Source organism: Oncorhynchus clarkii, chromosome 3 (assembly GCF_045791955.1).
Source record: "Oncorhynchus clarkii lewisi isolate Uvic-CL-2024 chromosome 3, UVic_Ocla_1.0, whole genome shotgun sequence".
NCBI lineage: Eukaryota > Metazoa > Chordata > Actinopteri > Salmoniformes > Salmonidae > Oncorhynchus > Oncorhynchus clarkii.
Genome location: NC_092149.1, coordinates 78,885,990 through 78,908,595, shown reverse-complemented (window position 1 = coordinate 78,908,595; position 22,606 = coordinate 78,885,990). Strand labels below are relative to the sequence as shown.

The 22,606-nt window shown below is 41.6% G+C and overlaps 1 protein-coding gene across 3 annotated transcripts in view; it reads right to left on the bottom strand.

Annotated features, from left to right (window-relative positions):
* LOC139405272 (NADP-dependent malic enzyme, mitochondrial-like) overlaps nucleotides 1–22,606 on the bottom strand; it is a 30,263-nt gene that overhangs the window by 5,725 nt on the left and 1,932 nt on the right. For all 3 annotated transcript variants that reach the window (XM_071147705.1, XM_071147703.1, XM_071147704.1), the window contains 7 exons: nucleotides 4,468–4,598; nucleotides 3,100–3,249; nucleotides 1,640–1,715; nucleotides 1,333–1,494; nucleotides 827–930; nucleotides 630–739; nucleotides 24–121 (listed from right to left, as the gene is read on the bottom strand). In XM_071147705.1, coding sequence (XP_071003806.1) covers nucleotides 24–121; nucleotides 630–739; nucleotides 827–930; nucleotides 1,333–1,494; nucleotides 1,640–1,715; nucleotides 3,100–3,249; nucleotides 4,468–4,598 — 831 coding nt within the window. The remainder of the gene's footprint in view (nucleotides 1–23; nucleotides 122–629; nucleotides 740–826; nucleotides 931–1,332; nucleotides 1,495–1,639; nucleotides 1,716–3,099; nucleotides 3,250–4,467; nucleotides 4,599–22,606) is intronic.

Genomic DNA, 22,606 nt, shown 5'->3' with positions numbered 1-22,606 from the left:
GATCAGCACGTTTGTCCTCTTACCTCCCCTGCTCCCTGGAACACAAAGGTGTGGTCTGACAGTTTGTTCTTGGTGATCTTCAGAGCAGCCAATACTCCAGCTACTGCTACTGAGGCTGTCCCTGGGAGAGGGAGAGAGCGAGTTAGAGAGGGTGATAAACACCAGGGATGGGTTGTAAAGTTGTGATCGGAATGGTTTTGCACATCTATCTTTCAACAAAACAAAACATTATATAATGTGTCATCAGGAGGTCATCAGTGAGCCACACAGCCTACAAATCCCAATAACTGTCTAGGGAAGGTTTAATTTTTAAATTAAAAAAAAGTTGTATTTATTATTTTGGGTTAAAAACACTCCAGGTCACTCTTGCACGTCTGAAACTAAATAGAAAGTATGTCGAAATTATAAAGGAGTTTTACGTTTTCAAATTACTGCCCTCTATCTGGCCCGCAAATTGCTTTTGACGAACAAATCGGTCAGGAAAAAATTCTGTGTGGCACTCCGCTGAATTTTGAAATCCCGATATGGCCCTTGAGTAAAAATGATTGCCCACCCCAATCACCCCGGTAGGGGGTGGGAGTAGATTTTGGATAGGGCCAAAGAGAGAGGGAGAGAGAGAGAGAGATTACCTTGGATGTCATCGTTGAAGGTGCAGTAGTGGTTGCGGTACTTGTTGAGGAGGCGGAAGGCGTTGGAGTTGGCAAAATCCTCAAACTGGATCAGACAGTTCATCCCGTACCTGCAGCACAGAGTAGTGAACGGTCGGTCAAATAGTCAAATTACTTACGCACGCACGCACACGTACACACACACACACACTACCCACTTGTCAGTAACTGCCTGCATGAACTCATCGATGAGATCATCATACTCCTTTCCTCTGACCCTCTTGTGCTTTAGACCGATGTACAGGGGGTCTTCCAGGAGCGCCTGATCAAAGATTAAACATCATCATCTTCACACTCTACGGCAAGGAGCAGGGTTTGGGTTAAGGTTAGGTTTAAAATCAGATTTTAGGACTTTGTGGTGTGGCTGTGCAAGCTAGTGACCACTCTGCAGAGCTGCCTCAATATATAACTCACTATATGACTCACTATATGAGTAATCTCAATAAATGCCAACCTGCGGATGATGACCTTTAGGGAAATAAGGGAAGTAACTAAGTGATAGCGGAGCCCTGAATTCCAAACAACTTCTAGTGACACATTTAGTTCACAAGGTAAGATACTGCCTTTCCTATATGGCTGGGTCAAATGATAAGGACCATGATATTAGCCAACGAAGGCCTATCAGGCCTGGGTGTTTCCTCATGGAGTGTCCCAGTTGAAGTACCTGGTTGTCGGTGCCCACGTCCAGCAGCACTGGCAGACACTGTTGGGGTGGCACTCCTCCGCAGGCTGTGTACAGGGCCAGTTTGCCCACGGGGATGCCCATGCCGTAACTTCCCAGGTCCCCCAGACCCAGGATACGCTCTCCGTCCGTCACCACAATGGCCTGTGGAATACACAAACACGGTTTGGTTCACCTGGTGAAACTTCTAGTCTCCAGCTAAGAGCCTTATGCTGTTTACACCCTCATGTCTACATCCTGTACCATGCAGTAAAGCAAAGCTTGTGTGTGTGTGTGTGGTACTCCTCACCTTGATGTTCTCCTCAGGCCAGGAGTTGAGCATGGTGGCGATGTGACCTTTATCATGGATGGTGATGAAGAGACCTCTGTGGGATACAGTTGAAGTCAGAAGTTTACATACACCTTAGCCAAATACATTTAAACTCAGTTTTCCTGACAATTAATCCAAGTAAAAATTCCCTGTTTTAGGTCAGTTAGGATCACCACTTTATTTTAAGAATGTGAAATGTCAGAATAATAGTAGAGAGAATGATTTATTTCAGCTTTTATTTCCTTAACTAACATTCCCAGTGGGTTAGAAGTTTACATACACTCAATTAGTATTTGGTAGCATTTCCTTTAAATTATTTAACTTGGGCCAAACGTTTCGGGTAGCCTTCCACAAGCTTCCCACAATAAGTTGGGTGAATTTTGGCCCAATCCCCCTGACAGAGCTGGTGTAACTGAGTCAGGTTTGCTTGCACACGCCTTTTCAGTTCTACCCACATATTTGCTATAGGATTGAGGTCAGGGCTTTGTGATGGCCACTCCAATACCTCAACTTTGTTGTCATTAAGCCAAAACTTTAGAAGTATGCTTGGGGTCATTGTCCATTTGGAAGACCCATTTGCGACCAAGCTTTAACTTCCTGATTGATGTCTTGAGATGTTGCTTCAAAATATCCACATAATTTTCCTCCCTCATGATGCCATCTATTTTGTGAAGTGCATCAGTCCCTCCTGCAGCAAAGCACCCCCACAACACAATGCTGCCACCCCCGTGCTTCACGGTGGTGATGGTGTTCTTCGGCGGCTTCGTGGTCCCATGGTGTTCATACTTGCATACTATTGTTTGTACAGATGAATGTGGTACCTTCAGTCATTTGGAAATTGATCCCAAGGATGAACCAGGCTTGTGGAGGTCTACAATTGTTTTTCTTGATTTTCCCATGATGTCAAGCAAAGTTTGAAGGTAGGCCTTGAAATACATCCAGGTACACCTCCAATTGACTCAAATGATGTAAATGAGCCTATCAGAAGCTTCTAAAGCCATAACATAATTTTCTGGAATTTTCCAAGCTGTTTAAAGCCACAGTCAACTTAGTGTATGTAAACTTCTGACCCACTGGAATTGTGATACAGTGAATTTTAACTGGAATAATCTGTCTGTAAACAATTGTTGGAATAAATTACTTGCGTCATGCACAAAGTAAATGTCCTAACCAACTTGCCAAAACTATAGTTTGTTAACAAGAAATTTGTAGAGTGGTTGAAAAAAGACTCCAACCTAAGTGCATGTAAACTTCTGACTACAACTGTACATGCTAACACTTCAGAACTACTGAGCCACTATTAACACACAACAATGCCCTGTCTCTCTCTGTGTGTGTGTGTGTGTGTGTGTGTGTGTGTGTGTGTGTGTGTGTGTGTGTGTACATGTGTGTGTAAGTGTGTGTATGTCTGTACGTGTGTGTCAGTGTGTCATGTCTACCGTGGTCTCCTGAAGGCCAGTCCGTACTGTTGGCAGGCCAGCCCTACTGTAGGTGTATAGACGATGGGCATGAACTCCTCTACATCAGATGTCAGCAGGCGGTAAAACAACTTCTCATTCCTGTCCTGCAAAGTCATTAGCAAGATGTACCTGAGAAAGAGAGACAGAGAGAAATAGCGATAGGGAGAGAGAAATAGAGAGAGAGAGAAATAGAGAGAGAGAGAAATAGAGATATGGAGAGAGAGAAATAGACAGAGAGCGAGAGAGCGAGAGAGCAACAGGAAATGTAGGACAAGGTGAAACAGAGCTGAAAGTGATAGTGATGATCATGATAGTGATGATAGTAATAGTGATGATAGTGATGCTAGTAATAGTGATGATGGTGATTATAGTAAGAGTGATGAATGTGATAGTGGTAATAGTGATAATAGTAATAGTGGTGATAGTGATGAGAGAGTTGATAGCATTGCTAGTTTTTAGTGATAGTGATGATAGTGATGATAGTGATAATAGTAATAGTGGTGATAGTGATTATAGTGATAGTAGTGATAGTGATGGTAGTGATAATAGTAATAGTGGTGATAGTGCTAGTGATGATAGTGATAATAGTAATAGTAGTGATAGTGCGAGTGATGATAGAGTTGATAGCGTTGATAGTTTTTAGTGATAGTGATGATAGTGTTAATAGTGATAGCGCTAGTGATGATAGTGATAATAGTGATAGTGCTAGTGATGATAGTGATAATAGTAATAGTGATGATAGTGATAATAGTAATAGTGGTGATAGTGATGATAGTGATAATAGTAATAGTGGTGATAGTGATAATAGTAATAGTGGTGATAGTGATGATAGTGATAATAGTAATAGTGGTGATCGTGCTAGTGATGATAGTGATAATACTGATAGTGATAATAGTAATAGTGGTGATAGTGCTAGTGATGATAGTGATAATAGTGATAGTGATAATAGTAATAGTGGTGATAGTGCTAGTGATGATAGTGATAATAGTGATAGTGATAATAGTAATAGTGGTGATAGTGCTAGTGATGATAGTGATAATAGTGATAGTGATAATAGTAATAGTGGTGATAGTGATAGTGATAATAGTAATAGTGGTGATAGTGCTAGTGATGATAGTGATGATAGTGATAATAGTGATGAGAGAGTTGATAGCGTTGCTAGTTTTTAGTGATAGTGATGATAGTGATAATAGTAATAGTGGTGATAGTGCTAGTGATGATAGTGATTAGTGATAATGAGGGGGAGGAAAGTTTCTGTATTTCTGTCTATGTGCATTTTTAGCCATTGTGTGTTGTGTGTTTGTATATGCAAGTGTATTATTTGTATCTGTGTGCGTGTGTGCTCACTTGTCGAGGGGGTTGCGGCCCTCGTAGCTCCTCATGATGCGGAGCACCTGGACGTCCTGGGAGAGGAAGACTGGGGGCAGCAGGCCGTGGATGCCCAGCTGCAGGCGCTCCTGCAGGGTGAAGGCCATGCCCTACGGGGGGGGGGGGGGGGGGGGGGGGTTTGAGGACCACATATCCAACATTAGGATCAATCGCTCCAATGTTGTAGCACTGGTCTAGCTAGCTGTTGCTCACATAAACACCCAGCTATCAGGTGTTTACAATTATTGTCTTTTGATAAAGAAGCTGTGGTGCTTTAGCTGTGTTGTGGTTCTGATCATGTCTGTAGCATTCCTTTATTAGGCCTATTGCATGAAGGGAAATTCTTATGGTTGCTCAGCGGGCTGATTGGGTCGTGACTTTGAGATCTGCTTGTGGTTAGTGCCACTCTACTTTGTCATGTCAGTATTCTGGAGGGGTGTGTTTCAGCATTTGGGGGTGTGGAGGTCATCTATTTATTCTGTCCAATGGGATAGGAGCCTGAATTCCCTCCCCTGTGAACTCTCTTCTAATATCTTCTTTCCTCTTTCTCACACACTCGCTCTACCTCTTCTTTCTTCAATGGAAATAATTATTCTGAAAGCTAGAGAGGCCCGTCATGGAAACAAATCACAAAATAAAAACCGTTCACCAACTTGCTACAGTAAATATACCAGTGTGACTATGTAAAGTTGTGATAGTGTAACGTGACACTTGCACCTGTGGTTTGGTTTCCATTAATAATAAACACCTATTAATGTGTCAATCACAGTGACACTCTCCAACTATGAGATGTTAACCTTCAAATGGAATCCACTTCCTCCTCATTTCAGTGTGATACAAGTGGGGAATTTGAACTGAACTTGAGCGCATTGTTTAAGGAACTTAAGAACTGTTTGATGGTGTGACCCATCGGCAAATCATTCAATATGTTGAAAGGTGAATGGGACTGCGGTTAGAGTTGATATGAAGCGGGAGTTTGATAAGATTAATGATCATTATCAGTCTACAACTTAGCTTCACACAAACTAAATTAAAGTACAAACAAACATAATTATTTCAACAACACATACAACTAACACACAAAAAAAATACTAAATGGAAATACATTATTCGTATACTTATACATTGCATTCAAGAAAGTATTCAGACCATTGAATATTTCCACATTTTGTTACAGCCTTATTCTAAAATTGATTACATTGTTTTTTCCCCCTCAATCTACACACACTATCCCATAATGACAAAGCCAAAAATTGTTCTTAAGAAATTTTGACAAATGTATAAAAATAAAATTCAGAAATATCACATTAACATAAGTATTTAGACCCTTTACTCAGTACTTTGTTGAAGCACGTTTGGCAGCGATAACAGCCTTGAGTCTTCATGGGTATGACTCTACAAGCTTGGCACACCTGTATTTGGGGAGTTTCTTCCATTCTTCTCTGCAGATCCTCTATCAGGTTGGTTTTTGAGCATCACTGCACAGCTTTTTCAGGTCTCACCAGAGATATTCAATCGGGTTCAAGTCCGGGCTCTGGCAGGGCCACTCAAGGACTTTCAGATACTTGTCTCGAAGCCACTCCTGCGTTGTCTTGGCTGTGTGATTAGGGTTGTTGTCCTGTTGAAAGGTGAACCTACGCCCCAGTCCGAGGTCCTGACAATCTGGAGCAGGTTTTCATCAAGGATCTCTCTGTACTTTGCTCCGTTCATCTTTTCCTTGATCCTGACTAGTCTCCCAGTCCCTGCCGTTGAAAAACATCCACACAGCATGATGTTGCCACCATCATACTTCACCGTAGGCATGGTGCCAGGTTTCCTCCAGACGTGACGCTTGGCATTCAGGACGAAGAGTTCAATCTTGATTTCATCAGATCAGAGATTGTTTCTAGTGGTCTGAGAGTCTTAAGGTGTCTTTTGGCAAACTCCAAGCGGGCTGTCATGAGCCTTTTACTGAGGAGTGGTATCCGTCTGGCCACTCTACCATAAAGGTCTGATTGGTGGAGTGTTGTAAAGATGGATGTTCTTCTTGAAGGTTTGTCCATCTCCATAGAAGAACTCTGGAGCTCTGTCAAAGTGACCATTGGGTTCTTGGTCACCTCCCTGACCAAGACCCTTCTCCCCCGATTGCTCAGTTTGGACGGGCGATAAGCTCTAGGAAGAGTCTTGGTGGTTCCAAATTTCTTACATTTAAGAATGATGGAGGCCACTGTGTTCTTGGGGACCTGCAATGCGGCAGAGTTTTTTTTGGTACCATTCCCCAGATCTGTGCCTCAACACAATCCTGTCTCCGAGCTCTATGGACAATTCCTTCGACCTCATCGCTTGGTTTTTGCTCTGACATGCACTGTCAGACCTTATATAGACAGGTGTGTGCCTTTCCAAATCATGTCCAATCAATTGAATTTACCACAGGTGGATTCCAATCAAGTTGTAGAAACATCTCAAGGATAATCAATGGAAACAGGATGCACCTGAGCTCAATTTCAAGTCTCATAGCAAAGGGTCTGAATACTTATGTAAATAAGGTATTTCTGTTTTCGCTTTGTCATCATGGGCTATTGTGTGTAGATTGAACCCTCAGGTTCTTGCCATGGGGGAGATCTTCGTGGGCTATACTCAGCCTTCTCTCAGGGTAGTAAGTTGATGGACTGTGGATATCCCTCCAGTGGTGTGGGGGCTGTGCTTTGGAAAAGTGGGTGGGGTTATATCCTGCCTAGTTGGCCCTGTCTGGGGGTATTGTCGGATGGGGCCACAGTGTCTCCAGACCCCTCCTATTTCAGCCTCTAGTATCTATGCTGCAATAGTTTGTGTCGGGGGGGGGGGGGGCTAGGGTCATTCTGTTATATCTGGTGTAATTGTCCTGTCTTATCAGGTGTCCTATGTAAATATAAGTACGCTTCCTCTAATTCTCTCTCTCTCCGTCCCGGAGGACCTGAGCCCTGGGACCATGCCTCAGGACTACCTGGCCTGATGACTCCTTGCTGCCACAAATTCACCTGATCGTGCTGCTTCTCCAGTTTCAACTGTTCTGCCTGCAGTTATGGAACCCTGACCTGTTCACGGGACGTGCTACCTTGTCCCAGACCTGCTGTTTGACTCTCTCTCTACCGCACCTGCTATCTCGAATTCTCATAGCTCTGCTATGAGGCGGCAGGTAGCCTAGTGGTTAGAGCTTTGGGCCAGTAACCAAAAGGTTGCTAGATCGAATCCCCGAGCTGACAAGGTAAAAATCTGTAATTCCGCCCCTGAACAAGGCAGTTAACCCACTGTTCCTAGGCCGTCATTGTAAATAAGAATTTGTTCTTAACTAAAAATTATAATAATAATTAAAAGCCAAATGACATTTACTCCTGAGGTGCTGACCTGTTGCACCCTCCTGCCTTTCTAGGGAGTTTTTCCTAGCCACCGTGCTTCTACATCTGCATTGCTTGCTGTTTGGGGTTTCAGGCGGTTCTGTATAGCACTTGGTGAAATCGGCTGACTTAAAAAGGGCTTCATAAATAAAATGGATTGATGAGGAAAACATTTAATTTAAACATTTCAAGTAAAACCCCTTAAGGAAACAGCTGACCAGCAACCGCAATTACACCTTCGGTCTACACTGACCTCCAGAGAGAGAGTGAAAGAGTATTGGAGAATGCGGATAAAAATAATACTAAAAACACTTGTGTTCGTTCTGGTTAACATAAAGACCTCTGCACTATACAGTTAAAATGCCTGGTGTGCAAAACATGCTATAAAAGGCGTTTTGAGGTTTTTCCTCACAGAAAGTGCAGAATAGCAGTTTTAACAATGGACAATTCCTGTTCAGTTTAGCCTTATTAGCGTCAACACCAATTACCTGAAATCCCCGGACAATGTGTGTATAGGAGCTGATGGACTACATAGTTCCTAGTTCAGTTATAGAACTACAATTACAAATGTTCAGATTAATGGAAGTGACTTTAACATCCGGACTGAGACCGGCAGCTACGAGAGCAAACAATGTAACTTTCTTAAGTTTATTTAACCTTGTTAAAAGATAATACCAGTTGTGATTACTAACCTGAGGCACAATCATACTGTGTGTGTCACATGACCCAATTTGGACCAGGTGATAGACAGCCTATAGAGAGGCTATTGAGAGCCTATAGAGAGGCTATAGAGAGCCTATAGAGAGCCTATAGAGAGGCTATAAAGGCATAGAGAGGCTCCAGAGAGGCTACAGAGAGGCTACAGAGAGGCTACAGAGAGGCTCCAGAGAGGCTACAGAGAGGCTACAGAGAGGCTACAGAGAGGCTACAGAGAGGATATAGAGAGGATATAGAGAGGATATACAGTCGTGGCCAAAAGTAATGAGAAAGACACTAATATTAATTTCCACAATGTTTGCTGCTTCTGTGTCTTTAGATATTTTTGTCAGGTGTTACTATGGAATACTGAAGTATAATTACAAGCATTTCATAAGTGTCAAAGGCTTTTATTGACAATTACATGAAGTTGATGCAGAGAGTCAATATTTGCAGTGTTGACCCTTCTTGTTCAAGACCTCTGCAATCCGCCCTGGCATGCTATCAATTAACTTCTGGGCCACATCCTGACTGATGACAGCCCATTCTTGCATAATCAATGCTTGAAGTTTGTCAGAATTTATGGGGTTTTGTTTGTCCACCCGTCTCTTGAGGACTGACCACAAGTTCTCAATGCTTTTAAGGTCTGGGGAGTTTCCTGGCCATGGACCCAAAATATCGATGTTTTGTTCCCCGAGCCACTTAGTTATCACTTTTGCCTTATGGCAAGGTGCTCCATCATGCTGGAAAAGGCATTGTTCGTCACCAAACTGTTCCTGGATGGTTGGGAGAAGTTGCTCTCGGAGGATGTGTTGGTGCCATTCTTTATTCATGGCTGTGTTCTTAGGCAAAAGTGTGAGTGAGCCCACTCCCTTGGCTGAGAAGCAACCCCACACATGAATGGTCTCAGGATGCTTTACTGTTGTCATGACACAGGACTGATGGTAGCGCTCAACTTGTCTTCTCCGGACAAGCTTTTTTCCAGATGCCCCAAACAATACAGAAAGGGGATTCATCAGAGAAAATGACTTTACCCCAGTCCTCAGCAGTCCAATCCACGTACCTTTCGCAGAATATCAGTCTGTCCCTGATGTTTTTCCTGGAGAGAAGTGGCTTCATTGCTGCCCGTCTTGACACCAGGCCATCCTTCAAAAGTCTTCTCACTGTGCGTGCAGATGCACTCACACCTGCCTGCTGCCATTCCTGAGCAAGCTCTGTACTGGCGGTCCTGGCGCTTGCTGGACTTTCTTGGGTGCCCTGAAGCCTTCATCACAACAATTGAACCGCTCTCCTTGAAGTTCTTGATGATCCGATAAATGGTTGATTTAGGTGCAATCTTACTGGCAGCAATATCCTTGCCTGTGAAGCCCTTTTTGTGCAAAAGCAATGATGACGGCACGCGTTTCCTAGCAGGTAACCATGGCTGACAGAGGAAGAACAATGATTCCAAGCACCACCCTCCTTTTGAAGCTTCCAGTCTGTTATTCGAACTCAATCAGCATGACAGAGTGATCTCCAGCCTTGTCCTTGTCAACACTCACACTTGATGTCAGCTGGTCCTTTTGTGGCAGGGCTGAAATGCAGTGGAAATGTTTTTTTGGGATTCAGTTCATTTGCATGGCAAAGAGGGACTTTGCAATTAATTGCTATTTATCTGATCACATAACATTCTGGAGTATATGCAAATTGCCATCATACAAACTGAGGCAGCAGACTTTGTGAAAATTAATATGTGTCATTCTCAAATATTTTGGCCACGACTGTAGAGAGGCTATAGAGAGGCTATAGAGAGGCTATAGAGAGGCTATAGAGAGGATACAGAGAAGCTATGGAGAGGATGTAGAGAGCCTAATATTACCCTTAAAACTACTACTACTACTTTTAATGTTGTACCTATCAATTGTCCTATTAGCAATCACCTATATTAGCAAACGTATTTCTGTTCAAACTTCAAATTGTTCTATTAGGTCTCTATTGGTTATTTATTGCAATGAACGATATCAGCAAAATGTCCACGATAAGTGGTCGGTTGGGTCAGTGTCTATCATTCTCTGTTTATCGTCCCAGATCTAACAGACAGCCTATAGAGAGGCTATAGAAAAACTATACAGAACCCAGGGCCCATTTGATCTCTGTTTATCGTCCCAGATCTAACAGACAGCCTATAGATAGGCTATAGAGAAATATACAGAACCCAGGGCCCATTTGATCTCTGTTTATCGTCCCAGATCTAACAGACAGCCTATAGAGAGGCTATAGAGAGGCTATAGAGAAACTATACAGAACCCAGGGCCCATTTGATCTCTGTTTATCATCCCAGATCTAACAGACAGCCTATAGAGGCTATAGAGAGACTATAGAGAGACTATAGAGAGGATATAGAGAGACTATAGAGATACTATAGAGAGGCTATAGAGAGAGAGACTATAGAGAGGCTATAGAGAGGCTATAGAGAGGCTATAGAGAGACTATAGAGAGACTATAGAGAGGCTATAGAGAGGCTATAGAGAACCCAGGGCCCATTTGAACTTACATCTGCAAGGGCAAACATGCTCAGAATCAGAAACATATTTGCATTTCATTCTTCAACCTTTGTTAGGGGTCGGCAACAAGCGCACAAGTTTTGTTTTGCCCACTCAACCCCAGAAAATAGCCAGGAATTCAGCCCAAGTACACCCCCCCCCCCAAAAGAAAAAAAAATATATATATACAGTTGAAGTCTGAAGTTTACATACACCTTAGCCAAATACATTTCAACTCAGTTTTTCACAATTCCTGACATTTAATTCTAGTAAAAATTCCCTGTCTTAGGTCAGTTAGGATCAACACTTCATTTTAAAAATGTGAAATGTCAGAATAATAGTAGAGAGAATGATTTATTGCAGCTTTTATTTCCTTAACTAACATTCCCAGTGGGTGAGAAGTTTCCATACACTCAATTAGTATTTGGTAGCATTGCCTTTAAATTGTTTAACTTGGGTTAAATGTTTTGGGTAGCCTTCTACAAGCTTCCCACAATAAGTTGGGTGAATTTTGGACCATTCCTCCTGATAGAGCTGGTGTAACTGAGTCTGGTTTGTAGGCCTCCTTGCTCGCACACGCTTTTTCAGTTCTGCCCACAAATTTTCTATGGGATTGAGGTCAGGGCTTTGTGATGGCCACTTTTGTGATGGCCAGTCCAAAATTGGAGCAGTGGATTCTTCCTTGCTGAGCGGCCTTTCAGGTTATGTTGATAAAGGACTCTTTTTACTGTGGATATAGATACTTTTGTACCCGTTTCCTCCAGCATCTTCACAAGGTCCTTTGCTGTTGTTCTGGGATTGATTTGCACTTTCGTACCAAAGTACATTAATCTCTAGGAGACAGAACATGTCTCCTTCCTGAGCGGTATGACGCCTGTGTGGTCTCATGGTGTTTATACTTGCATACTATTGTTTGTACAGGTGAACATGGTACCTTCAGGCGTTTGGAAATTGCTCCCAAAGATGAACCAGGCATGTGGAGGTCTACAACTTTTGTTCTGAGGTCTTGGTTGATTTCTTTTGATTTTCCCATGATGTCAAGCAAAGAGGCACTGAGTTTGAAGGTAGGTCTTGAAATACATCCATAGGTACACCTCCAATGACTTAAATGATGTAAATTAGCCTATCAGATGCTTCTAAAGCCATGACATAATTTTCTGGAATTTTCCAAGCTGTTTAAAAGGCATAGTCAACTTAGTGTATGTAAACTTCTGACCCACTGGAATTGTGATTCAGTGAATGATAAGTGAAATAATCTGTCTGTAAACAATTGTTGGAAAAATGATGTGTCATGCACAAAGTATATGTCCTAACCAACTTGCCAAAACTATAGTTTGTTAACAAGAAATGTGTGGAGTGGTTGAAAAACGAGTTTTAATGACTCCAACCTAAGTGTATGTAAACTTCCGACTTCAACTGTACATATATAAATATATGTCTCAATGTAGTCAAGGTATGAAATTATTGTTATTTTAAATACAAATCTCTTTTTAGGCTTAGTTGTGGTCAATTTGCAGTGTTCTAAATTATTATAATTATGTTCCGGCCCACCCAACCATCAGCTCCCAAAAGAATCGGCCAGCGACTAACTCTAGTTGCCATCCCAGCTTCACGTCTGTTACTATGACTTGAAAAAGAAAAAGAGAGGTGCACAGAAGCAATAATTAAATCACCTAATTACCATGACAACCATAGACACACCCCTAACCCAAAGCACGTATATATGGGAACTGATTAATGGGAACTCTCAAGGGATTTTTATTTGCATGTTGAAACCAATGTCTTACGTAACAAAATGACTGCGGTGTGTTTCTGGACTGGTTGTGTGTTAGGTCTTTGGTGCATCTTTTAAGCTTTGCTTTTCCTTAGGGTGCTTTTTATTCATTCAGTTTGTCATTCTTTAGGTTATTTTTAAATCTTATGTTTGTTGTGTGGTAAATATTTCAGCTTTTATTTTCATCGTTTTTTGTGTTTGTTTTTCTGTAAAGCATTCCATGTCTGAAATGTGCTGTATAAATAAAACTTGATTTTATCTATTTTGTGTCCGAAGCAATGCTGTAATGCAGTTTATTTGGGCTTTAAAACAGGGAAGCTGCGAGAAACCCTATTGCATTTGTTGGCATTCATTATTATTATTTCCCAATGAGTATGTTCCCTGAATAGTGGAATGTTCTCTGACGTGCACTAAAGATTTCACGTGAAACCATATTATTCACATTCCAGTATGGTACATTACATCGGATGTAACATACTGTAATGGTACAGCAGCACATTGTAAACATCAACCAGGTTTTCTATCTACAAATCCATGATGGCACCAACCCCCAGGACCTCTCAACAGCATGTGTGTTTAATGGTCTGGAAACAGGTTAACATATACAAATACTGATTGTGGCTACATGGATAGTCAGATTAATATAATAGTTTGATTAAAAGGTTTACATGCTTTGCAAGAAGAATGATTTCTTTTATTATCCTGTTTACATGGACACATCTGAAATCAGACCACCTGATAGCACTCTAAAAATGCAGAAAAACACCAAGCAAAAAATAAACGTTCTACCACAGAAAACATGTTATTTTTGGGGAAGCATATTTGATTCTGAGTTCGGACAAAGTTTGAATATGAAATCTATTTCCAAGGCGCATACATTCAGATGTTCGGAACAAGCTTCACTCGCGCAAAAGAGGGAGGATCGCTCGACTGGTGCTAGCACATGGGCAGATCAAATACACCCCTGGAACTCTGATTAAGACGTTTACATTGACTGGTGCTAGCACATGGGCAGATCAAATACACCCCTGGAACTCTGATTAAGACGTTTACATTGACTGGTGCTAGCACATGGGCAGATCAAATACACCCCTGGAACTCTGATTAAGACGTTTACATTGACTGGTGCTAGCACATGGGCAGATCAAATACACCCCTGGAACTCTGATTAAGACGTTTACATTGACTGGTGCTAGCACATGGGCAGATCAAATACACCCCTGGAACTCTGATTAAGACGTTTACATGTCCTAATCATTCTAAAGATTGCTCAGAAAACCAGGTGTTTTAATCGGTGTATGTTGACTTTGATTTGGACCTTTGGGCCGATTAAGATAAGCAGAGTATGGTGTTTATATGACTATTGAATAATCTGCCTATTGCCATAATCAGTTTAACATCTAATTATTAGTCTGCATGTAAACATACTGTACCCTCTCTGACACACATTTGACATTTTGCGCATAAATATTTGCCACAGACACTGTTTAGTGACACTTGAGCAGCCTTAGAAGATAATCTGTGTAGTGCATAGCACATCTTTACTCATTGTAAGGCAGCCTACACTAGGGCTGGGCGATATGGTCAAAATATTATATCACATTATCATTTTATTTTTTTAATTGGACGGTATTTTTAGTTTTGATTAATAAAAGTTCTACATTTGCTTTATCAGTGAGTGATCCTAGGGTGCTTTATTAGTGAGTGATCCTAGGGTGCTTTATTAGTGAGTGATCCTAGGGTACTTTATTAGTGAGTGACCCTAGGGTGCTTTATTAGTGAGTGATCCTAGGGTACTTTATTAGTGAGTGATCCTAGGGTGCTTTATTAGTGAGTGATCCTAGGGTACTTTATTAGTGAGTGATCCTAGGGTACTTTATTAGTGAGTGATCCTAGGGTGCTTTATTAGTGAGTGATCCTAGGGTACTTTATTAGTGAGTGATCCTAGGGTGCTTTATTAGTGAGTGATCCTAGGGTACTTTATTAGTGAGTGATCCTAGGGTACTTTATTAGTGAGTGATCCTAGGGTGCTTTATTAGTGAGTGATCCTAGGGTACTTTATTAGTGAGTGATCCTAGGGTGCTTTATTAGTGAGTGATCCTAGGGTGCTTTATTAGTGAGTGATCCTAGGGTACTTTATTAGTGAGTGATCCTAGGGTACTTTATTAGTGAGTGATCCTAGGGTGCTTTATTAGTGAGTGATCCTAGGGTACTTTATTAGTGAGTGATCCTAGGGTGCTTTATTAGTGAGTGATCCTAGGGTGCTTTATTAGTGAGTGATCCTAGGGTACTTTATTAGTGAGTGATCCTAGGGTGCTTTATTAGTGAGTGATCCTAGGGTGCTTTATTAGTGAGTGATCCTAGGGTGCTTTATTAGTGAGTGATCCTAGGGTACTTTATTAGTGAGTGATCCTAGGGTGCTTTATTAGTGAGTGATCCTAGGGTGCTTTATTAGTGAGTGATCCTAGGGTGCTTTATTAGTGAGTGATCCTAGGGTGCTTTATTAGTGAGTGATCCTAGGGTGCTTTATTAGTGAGTGATCCTAGGGTGCTTTATTAGTGCGTGATCCTAGGGTGCTTTATTAGTGAGTGATCCTAGGGTGCTTTATTAGTGAGTGATCCTAGGGTACTTTATTAGTGAGTGACCCTAGGGTGCTTTATTAGTGAGTGATCCTAGGGTGCTTTATTAGTGAGTGATCCTAGGGTGCTTTATTAGTGAGTGATCCTAGGGTGCTTTATTAGTGAGTGATCCTAGGGTGCTTTATTAGTGAGTGATCCTAGGGTACTTTATTAGTGAGTGATCCTAGGGTGCTTTATTAGTGAGTGATCCTAGGGTGCTTTATTAGTGAGTGATCCTAGGGTGCTTTATTAGTGAGTGATCCTAGGGTGCTTTATTAGTGAGTGATCCTAGGGTGCTTTATTAGTGAGTGATCCTAGGGTGCTTTATTAGTGAGTGATCCTAGGGTGCTTTATTAGTGAGTGATCCTAGGGTGCTTTATTAGTGAGTGATCCTAGGGTGCTTTATTAGTGAGTGATCCTAGGGTGCTTTATTAGTGAGTGACCCTAGGGTGCTTTATTAGTGAGTGACCCTAGGGTGCTTTATTAGTGAGTGATCCTAGGGTGGCAACACATACATTCTCAGTGATTTCAATGGGTCTTTCTCCTTTCTGATTGTTTGATGCTGTTCAATTCAACTTCAACCAAAACAAATTTCAGCACTTTTATCATTTCCAAATTTCCTGCACTCAATTGCAGTGGTGGAAAAAATACCCAATTGTCCTACTTGAGTAAGCGTAAAGATACGTTAATTGAAAATTACTCAAGTAAAAGTGAGTCACCCAGTAAAATACTACTTGAGTAAATGTCTAAAAGGATTTGGTTTTAAATGTACTTAAGTATCAAAATTTTAAGCAAACCAGATGCCACAATTTTCTATTTTTTTGTTGTATTTACAGGTAGCCAGGGGCACACTACAACACTCAGACATAATTTACAAACAAAGCATTTGTGTTTAGTGAGTCTTCCAGATCAGAGGCAGTACTTGTTCTCTTGACAAGTGCGTGAATTGGACCCTTTTCCTGTCCTGCTAAGCATTCAATGTGTGACAAGTACTTTTAGGTGTCAGGGAAAATGTATGGAGTAAAAAGTACAGTATTTTCTTTAGGAATGTAGTGAAGTAAATGTAAAAATTGTCAAAAATCGTAAAGTAAAGATACCCCAAAAAACGACTTAAGCAGTACTTGAAAGTATTTTTTACTTAAGTACTTTACACCACTGCTCAATTGAGATAATTTCCACACTGCCACATATGGCTGCACGATATGGGCAAATAATCTTGGACTTATTTTTAACCAAACGTTGCATTTGCGATTTGATTTGTGAATTAGAGCAAAACTGTTGGAATCATGGAAATAGAATGACTATTCTAATTATATAGATAGAATATAGTGGGCACTTTGAAGACTGTTGTTTCAGAAGACAACGAATTAAAATGCCAGGGAGAAGCTATTGTGACAGGATAGGACTGAAGTGTTGATAAGTGTTTCCTAGGGGACCCTATAAATTAGCTACTTCATGTAGCTAACATATGCTTGCTTTGTATATTCCTCTTTGATTTAGAACATACTGTTGCACAAACAACATGCTGATTTAGGGCTACACAATCATTGGTATTATTAGGCTGTATTAGCTATCTACTTTTGCTCTTACTTAGTACATTTTTAGCTAGCTCGCTAGCTATTAGCATTAGCGACTAACAATTAGCATCTCACAAGATTTAGGGCAACTTGCTAAGAAAATACAAACTAGCTGGTTGCTGATGTATGAAACACAAACTAATAGTGTTATTATAGAACGCTAGTGGATTTATATTAAGAAGCAAAGTGAAAACAACATTGTTTTCATCAACAATGTTGCATGTGCTGCATTAACCATGCAGAATGAATGCAAGTGTCTCGTGGTTGAGAACATCAAATGCGCTCTTTGAGTGACAGGGGGCGTGGCTAGGTCTGTGTGGAAAGTGGCAGAGAGAAAGCGGAGAGAGATGACTCAAGTAGCGAAGTAAACAATAAAAATTGGCATTACACATGGCGTATCACATTTAACAAACCAAACATTCAAATACCGGTATAGAAGGTAAAGTAATAACCCAAACCGGTCCCTGCATCAATACCAGTATATCACCCAGTCTGAACCTATAGAATAACCTCAATGTCCTGAATGAGAGCAGTGAATTTTCATCTGATGACACTGCACTGTCTGTGGTGTTCTAGGGGCAGGAATCATCAACGAGATTCAGCCGCGGGACAATTTTTTATTGAGTGATTGTCAGGAGGCCTGAACATAATCATAAATCACTTGTAGACTGCAAACAGATATAATATTTGACTAAAACATAATAATTTCAAACCTTGCTTACATTTGTATTTGATTACATACACTGAGTGTACCAAACATTAAGAACACCTTCCTAATATTGAGTTGCATCCCCCTTGCCCTTAGAACAGGTTAATTAGCCAGGGTATGCACTCTACAAGGTGTCGAAAGCGTTCCACAGGGATGCTGGCCCATGTTTGACTCCAATGTTTTCCACAGTTGTGTCAAGATTGTTGAATGTCCTTTGGATGGTGGACCATTCTTGATACAAACGGAAAACTGTTGAGTGTGAAAACCACAGCAGCGTTGCAGTTCTTGACACAAACCGGTGCGTCTGGCACCTACTACCACACCCCGTTTAAAGGCACTTACATATTTTGCCTTGTCCATTCACCCTCTGAATGGCACAGATACACAGTACATGTAAATACCACGGGAGTACTCTTACTTATAGGAAGTTCACAGTTCTATTGATGTAACAACCATGAAAAAGGTAGGCTCTCTCTCCCTCAGTTGCCTATGAACATCAACAACTAGCTAATGCTAGCCAGAACGAGATGAGCTAGTCTAACGAGAGAACATTTGATAAAACCTCTCAAACTCTTTCAACTAGTTGGTCGTCAAAATTACACTAATAAACGATGGGGAATAGTAGCCTGATCGTCACACGTTTTGACAGCTGAATGGGAGAACTTGCCTGCCCACCCATTTGATCGATACCAAATACATTTTATTGACAACTAAGAGATATACTAACTGTGGATAACAGTCGTTCAAGGTCAGCATAGCTAGCTAGTAAAGTGATTCACATTTATTGCTAGCTAACCAAATGACACCTGCATCTCTAGAAGTGGCCACCGAAAAACGATATGATTGGAAAAAGTCTGTCACTCACTCACTACTCCAATGACATCAATCACATCCTCCTAGTAGCTAGCTAGTTAAGGTTAGACTCCGTGTTTACAGCTTGCTAAATAAATAATGAATGCAGCACTCAAAACCCCTTGTAGTTGAGTAGCCAGCCGAGGCTACTGCTCAAATGTTGCTTTAAAAGGCCTACACGTTTGTCCTTTGCATGGTGTTTTGTTGCAGGTTTAGGTTTTTGGTTATCATTTTTTAAACGAAGCCAGACTGCCACATTTTAGTAGCCTAGCTAGGACTGGCATTTCTGTAACATGTCTCTCTGTTGCGCGTTGTAAACGGAACACATGAAAGCAGCACAATTGAAGTTGAATTACCTGATGCGGGCACATTTTTTATTTTACCAGGTAGGTTCACTGAGAACACATTCTCATGTACAGCAACGACCTGTGGAATAGTTACAGGGGAGAGGAGGGGGATGAATGAGCCAATAAACTGGGATGAGCCAATAAGCTGGGGATGATTAGGTGGCCATGATGGTTTGAGGACCAGATTGGGAATTTAGCCAGGAAACCGGGGTTAACACCCCTACTCTTACAATAAGTACCATGGGATCTTTAATAACCTCAGAGAGTCAGCACACCCGTTTAACATCCCATCCGAAAGACTGCACCCTACACAGAGCAGTGTCCCCAATCACTGCCCTGGGGCATTGGAATATTTTTTAGACCAGAGGAAAGAGTGCCTCCTACTGGCCCTCCAACACCACTTCCAGCAGCATCTGGTCTCCCATCCAGGGACCAACCCTGCTTAGCTTCAGAAGCAAGCCAGCAGTGGGATACAGGGTGATATGCATCAGGCTGTAATTTCATGAAGTCGAGGACTCGACTGTTGACTAATTTATACTCGTTTGTGTGTCTGCGTGTGAATCCTTTATCTTAGAACTTGTAACTTATATATATAACTTATTTGACGAACAAGATGACATTTTCTGTAGACTCCAGCAATGACCCGAATATCAGCGGTGCTGGAGTAGTCTACACTGTTGTCTGATAGTTCCAGACAAAAATGGGACATCGAAACTTTTTTATTTGATTTTAGTTTGATATAAATCCTCTTCTCAAACAAGATGTGACTCTTTTCAACGAACAGACTAATACCTTTAGAATATCTACGTCGTTCAGGATAGCCGGGAGAGAGGACGCCGAGTGGTTTTCTGCGAATGGAATTTATTTGTTGTGAATTGTTTTGAATATGTTATTCCGAAGTGAGTTTGTTTGTCTTCATTTGTCATGGACCTTTATCTATCTACAAAATCCAGATCGTCAAGGGAAACCAGAGCGAGGATTCTACAAATTCAGAGAGCTCACAGACCGGGGATTTAAATTGTGTTTTTTTATGCTCCGGGAGAAGCGAGAGTCAAAGAAAGAAATTCATGTTTGTGCTCCCGAGTGGCACAGTGGTCTAAGGCACTGAATCTCAGTGCTTGAGGCATCATTACGGAATTGATTCCAGGCTGTATCACAACCGGCCATGATTGGGAGTTCCATAGGGCGGCGCACAATTGGCCCAGCGTCGTCCGGGTTAGGGTTTGGCCCGGGGTAGGGCGTCATTGTAAATAAGAATTTGTTCTTAAATGATTTGCTTAGTTAAATTAAAAATTTTAAAACATCTGTTGGAACTGAAACTTGGCAAGGACATTTAGCATACAACATGTTTAAACTTTAGGTCTGGTCGAAGATTTGGTCAGTGCCATTAGTGATGATATGATACAGCACCGTTTGTCTTGCTGTGACTTGTAGTGCAGCACAACGCGAAACAGTACATCCCGAATGGGTGCAGGTAGCAAACAATGTACCAGGCCAGCTTTGATTTACAACCTGACAGCAATATTAGAAATGTATTGGTGAATTATATTAATCAAGCATTGAACTGCATCCATCTACAGTGCATTCTGTTTTTTTTCTCATTTTGTACCTTTACAGCCTTATTCTAAAATTGATTCAATAAAAAATGCCCCTCATCAACCTACACACAAAACCCCATAATGACAAAACAAAACAAGGTTTTTTAGACATTTTTGGTGTAATTGCCGTCGCTAGTCAGCTGTTTCCTTTAAGGCCTGTAACTGCTACGCTATCTGACAGGTTTACTTTAACTCGATCGATCGATCTATCTGTCTGTCTGTCTGTCTGTCTGTCTGTCTGTCTGTCTGTCTGTCTGTCTGTCAGATTGATTTACAGTGCATTCGGAAAGTATTCAGATCCCTTCACTTTTTACACATTTACTTAGGTTACAGCCGTATTCTAAAATGTATTAAATGTTTACCTCATCAATCTACACACAATAGCCCACAATGACAAAGCGAAAAGAGAAATACCTTATTAACAAGTATTCAGACCCTTTGCTATGAGACTTGAAATTGAGCTCAGGTGCATCCTGTTTCCATTGATTATCCTTGAGATGTTTCTACAACTTGATTGGATTCCACCTGTGGTAAATTCAATTGACTGGAAGGTAAGGTCCCACAGTTGACAGTGCATGTCAGAGCAAAAACCAAGCCATGAGGTCGAAGGAATTGTCCGTAGAGCTCGGAGACAGGATTGTGTCTAGGCACAGATCTGGGGTTGGATAGCAAAATATTTCTGCAGCATTGCAGGTCCCCAAGAACACAGTGGCCTCAACCATTCTTAAATGTAAGAAGTTTGGAACCACCAAGACTATTCCTAGAGATGGCCACCTACCCAAACTGAACAATCGGGTGAGAAGGGCCTTGGTCTTGGAGGTGACCAAGAACCCAATGGTCACTCTGACAGAGCTCCAGAGTTCCTTTGTGGAGATGGGAGAACCTTCCAGAAGGACAACTATCTCTGCAGCACACCAAAAAAATGTAATCTACAATCGGCTTTCAATTTCCCAACAAAGCATCCTTCACTCATGCTGCCAAACATACCCTCGTAAAACTGACTATCCGATCCTTGATTGCGGCGATGTCATTTACAAAATTGCCTCCAACACTCTACTCAGCAAATTGGATGCAGTCTATCACAGTGGCATCCATTTTGTCACCAAAGCCCCATATACTACCCACCACTGTGACCTGTATACTCTCGTTGGCTGGCCCTCGCTTCATATTCGTCACCAAAGCCTAGGTCATTTGCTAGGTAAAGCCCCGCCTTTATCTCAGCTCACTGGTCACCATAGCAGCACCCACCCGTAGCATGTGCTCCAGCAGGTATATTTCACTGGTCAGCCCCAAAGCCAATTCCTCCTTTGGCCACCTTTCCTTACAGTTCTCTGCTGCCAATGACTGGACCTAATTGCAAAATCACTGAAGCTCCCTCTCTATCTTTAAGCACCAGCTGTCAGAGCAGCTCACAGACCACTGCATCTGTACATAGCCCATCTGTAAACATCCCATCCAACCATCCCATCCAACATCCCCATACTGTTTTTTTTTTTTTGCTTCTTGCACCCCTGTATCTCTACTTGTGTTTTAATTGCTAAATTGTAATTATTTCGCCACTATGGCCTATTTATTGCCTTACCTCCCTTATTTTACCTCATTTGCACACACTGTATATATATATTGTTCTATTTTATTTTTGACTGTATGCTTCGTTATTCCATGTGTAACTCTGTGTTGTTGTTGGTGTCGCACTGCTTTGCTTTATCTTGGCCAGGTCGCAGTTGTAAATGAGAACTTGTTCCCAACTGGCCACCTGGTTAAATAATGGTGAAATAAAAAATGACAAAATCCGGCCTTTATGTTAGAGTGGCTAGACAGAAGCCACTCCTCAGTAAAAGGCACATGACAGCCTGCTTGGAGTTTACCGAAAGGACTTTAATGAGAAACAAGATTTTCTGGTCTGATGAAACCAAGAATGAACCTTTTGGCCTGAATGCCATGCGTCACGTCTGGAGGAAACCTGCCTCTATCCTTACGGTGAAGCATGGTGGTGGTAGCATCACGCTGTTGGGATGTTTTTTAGCGGCAGTGACTGGGAGACAAGTCAAGATTGAGGGAAAGATGAACGG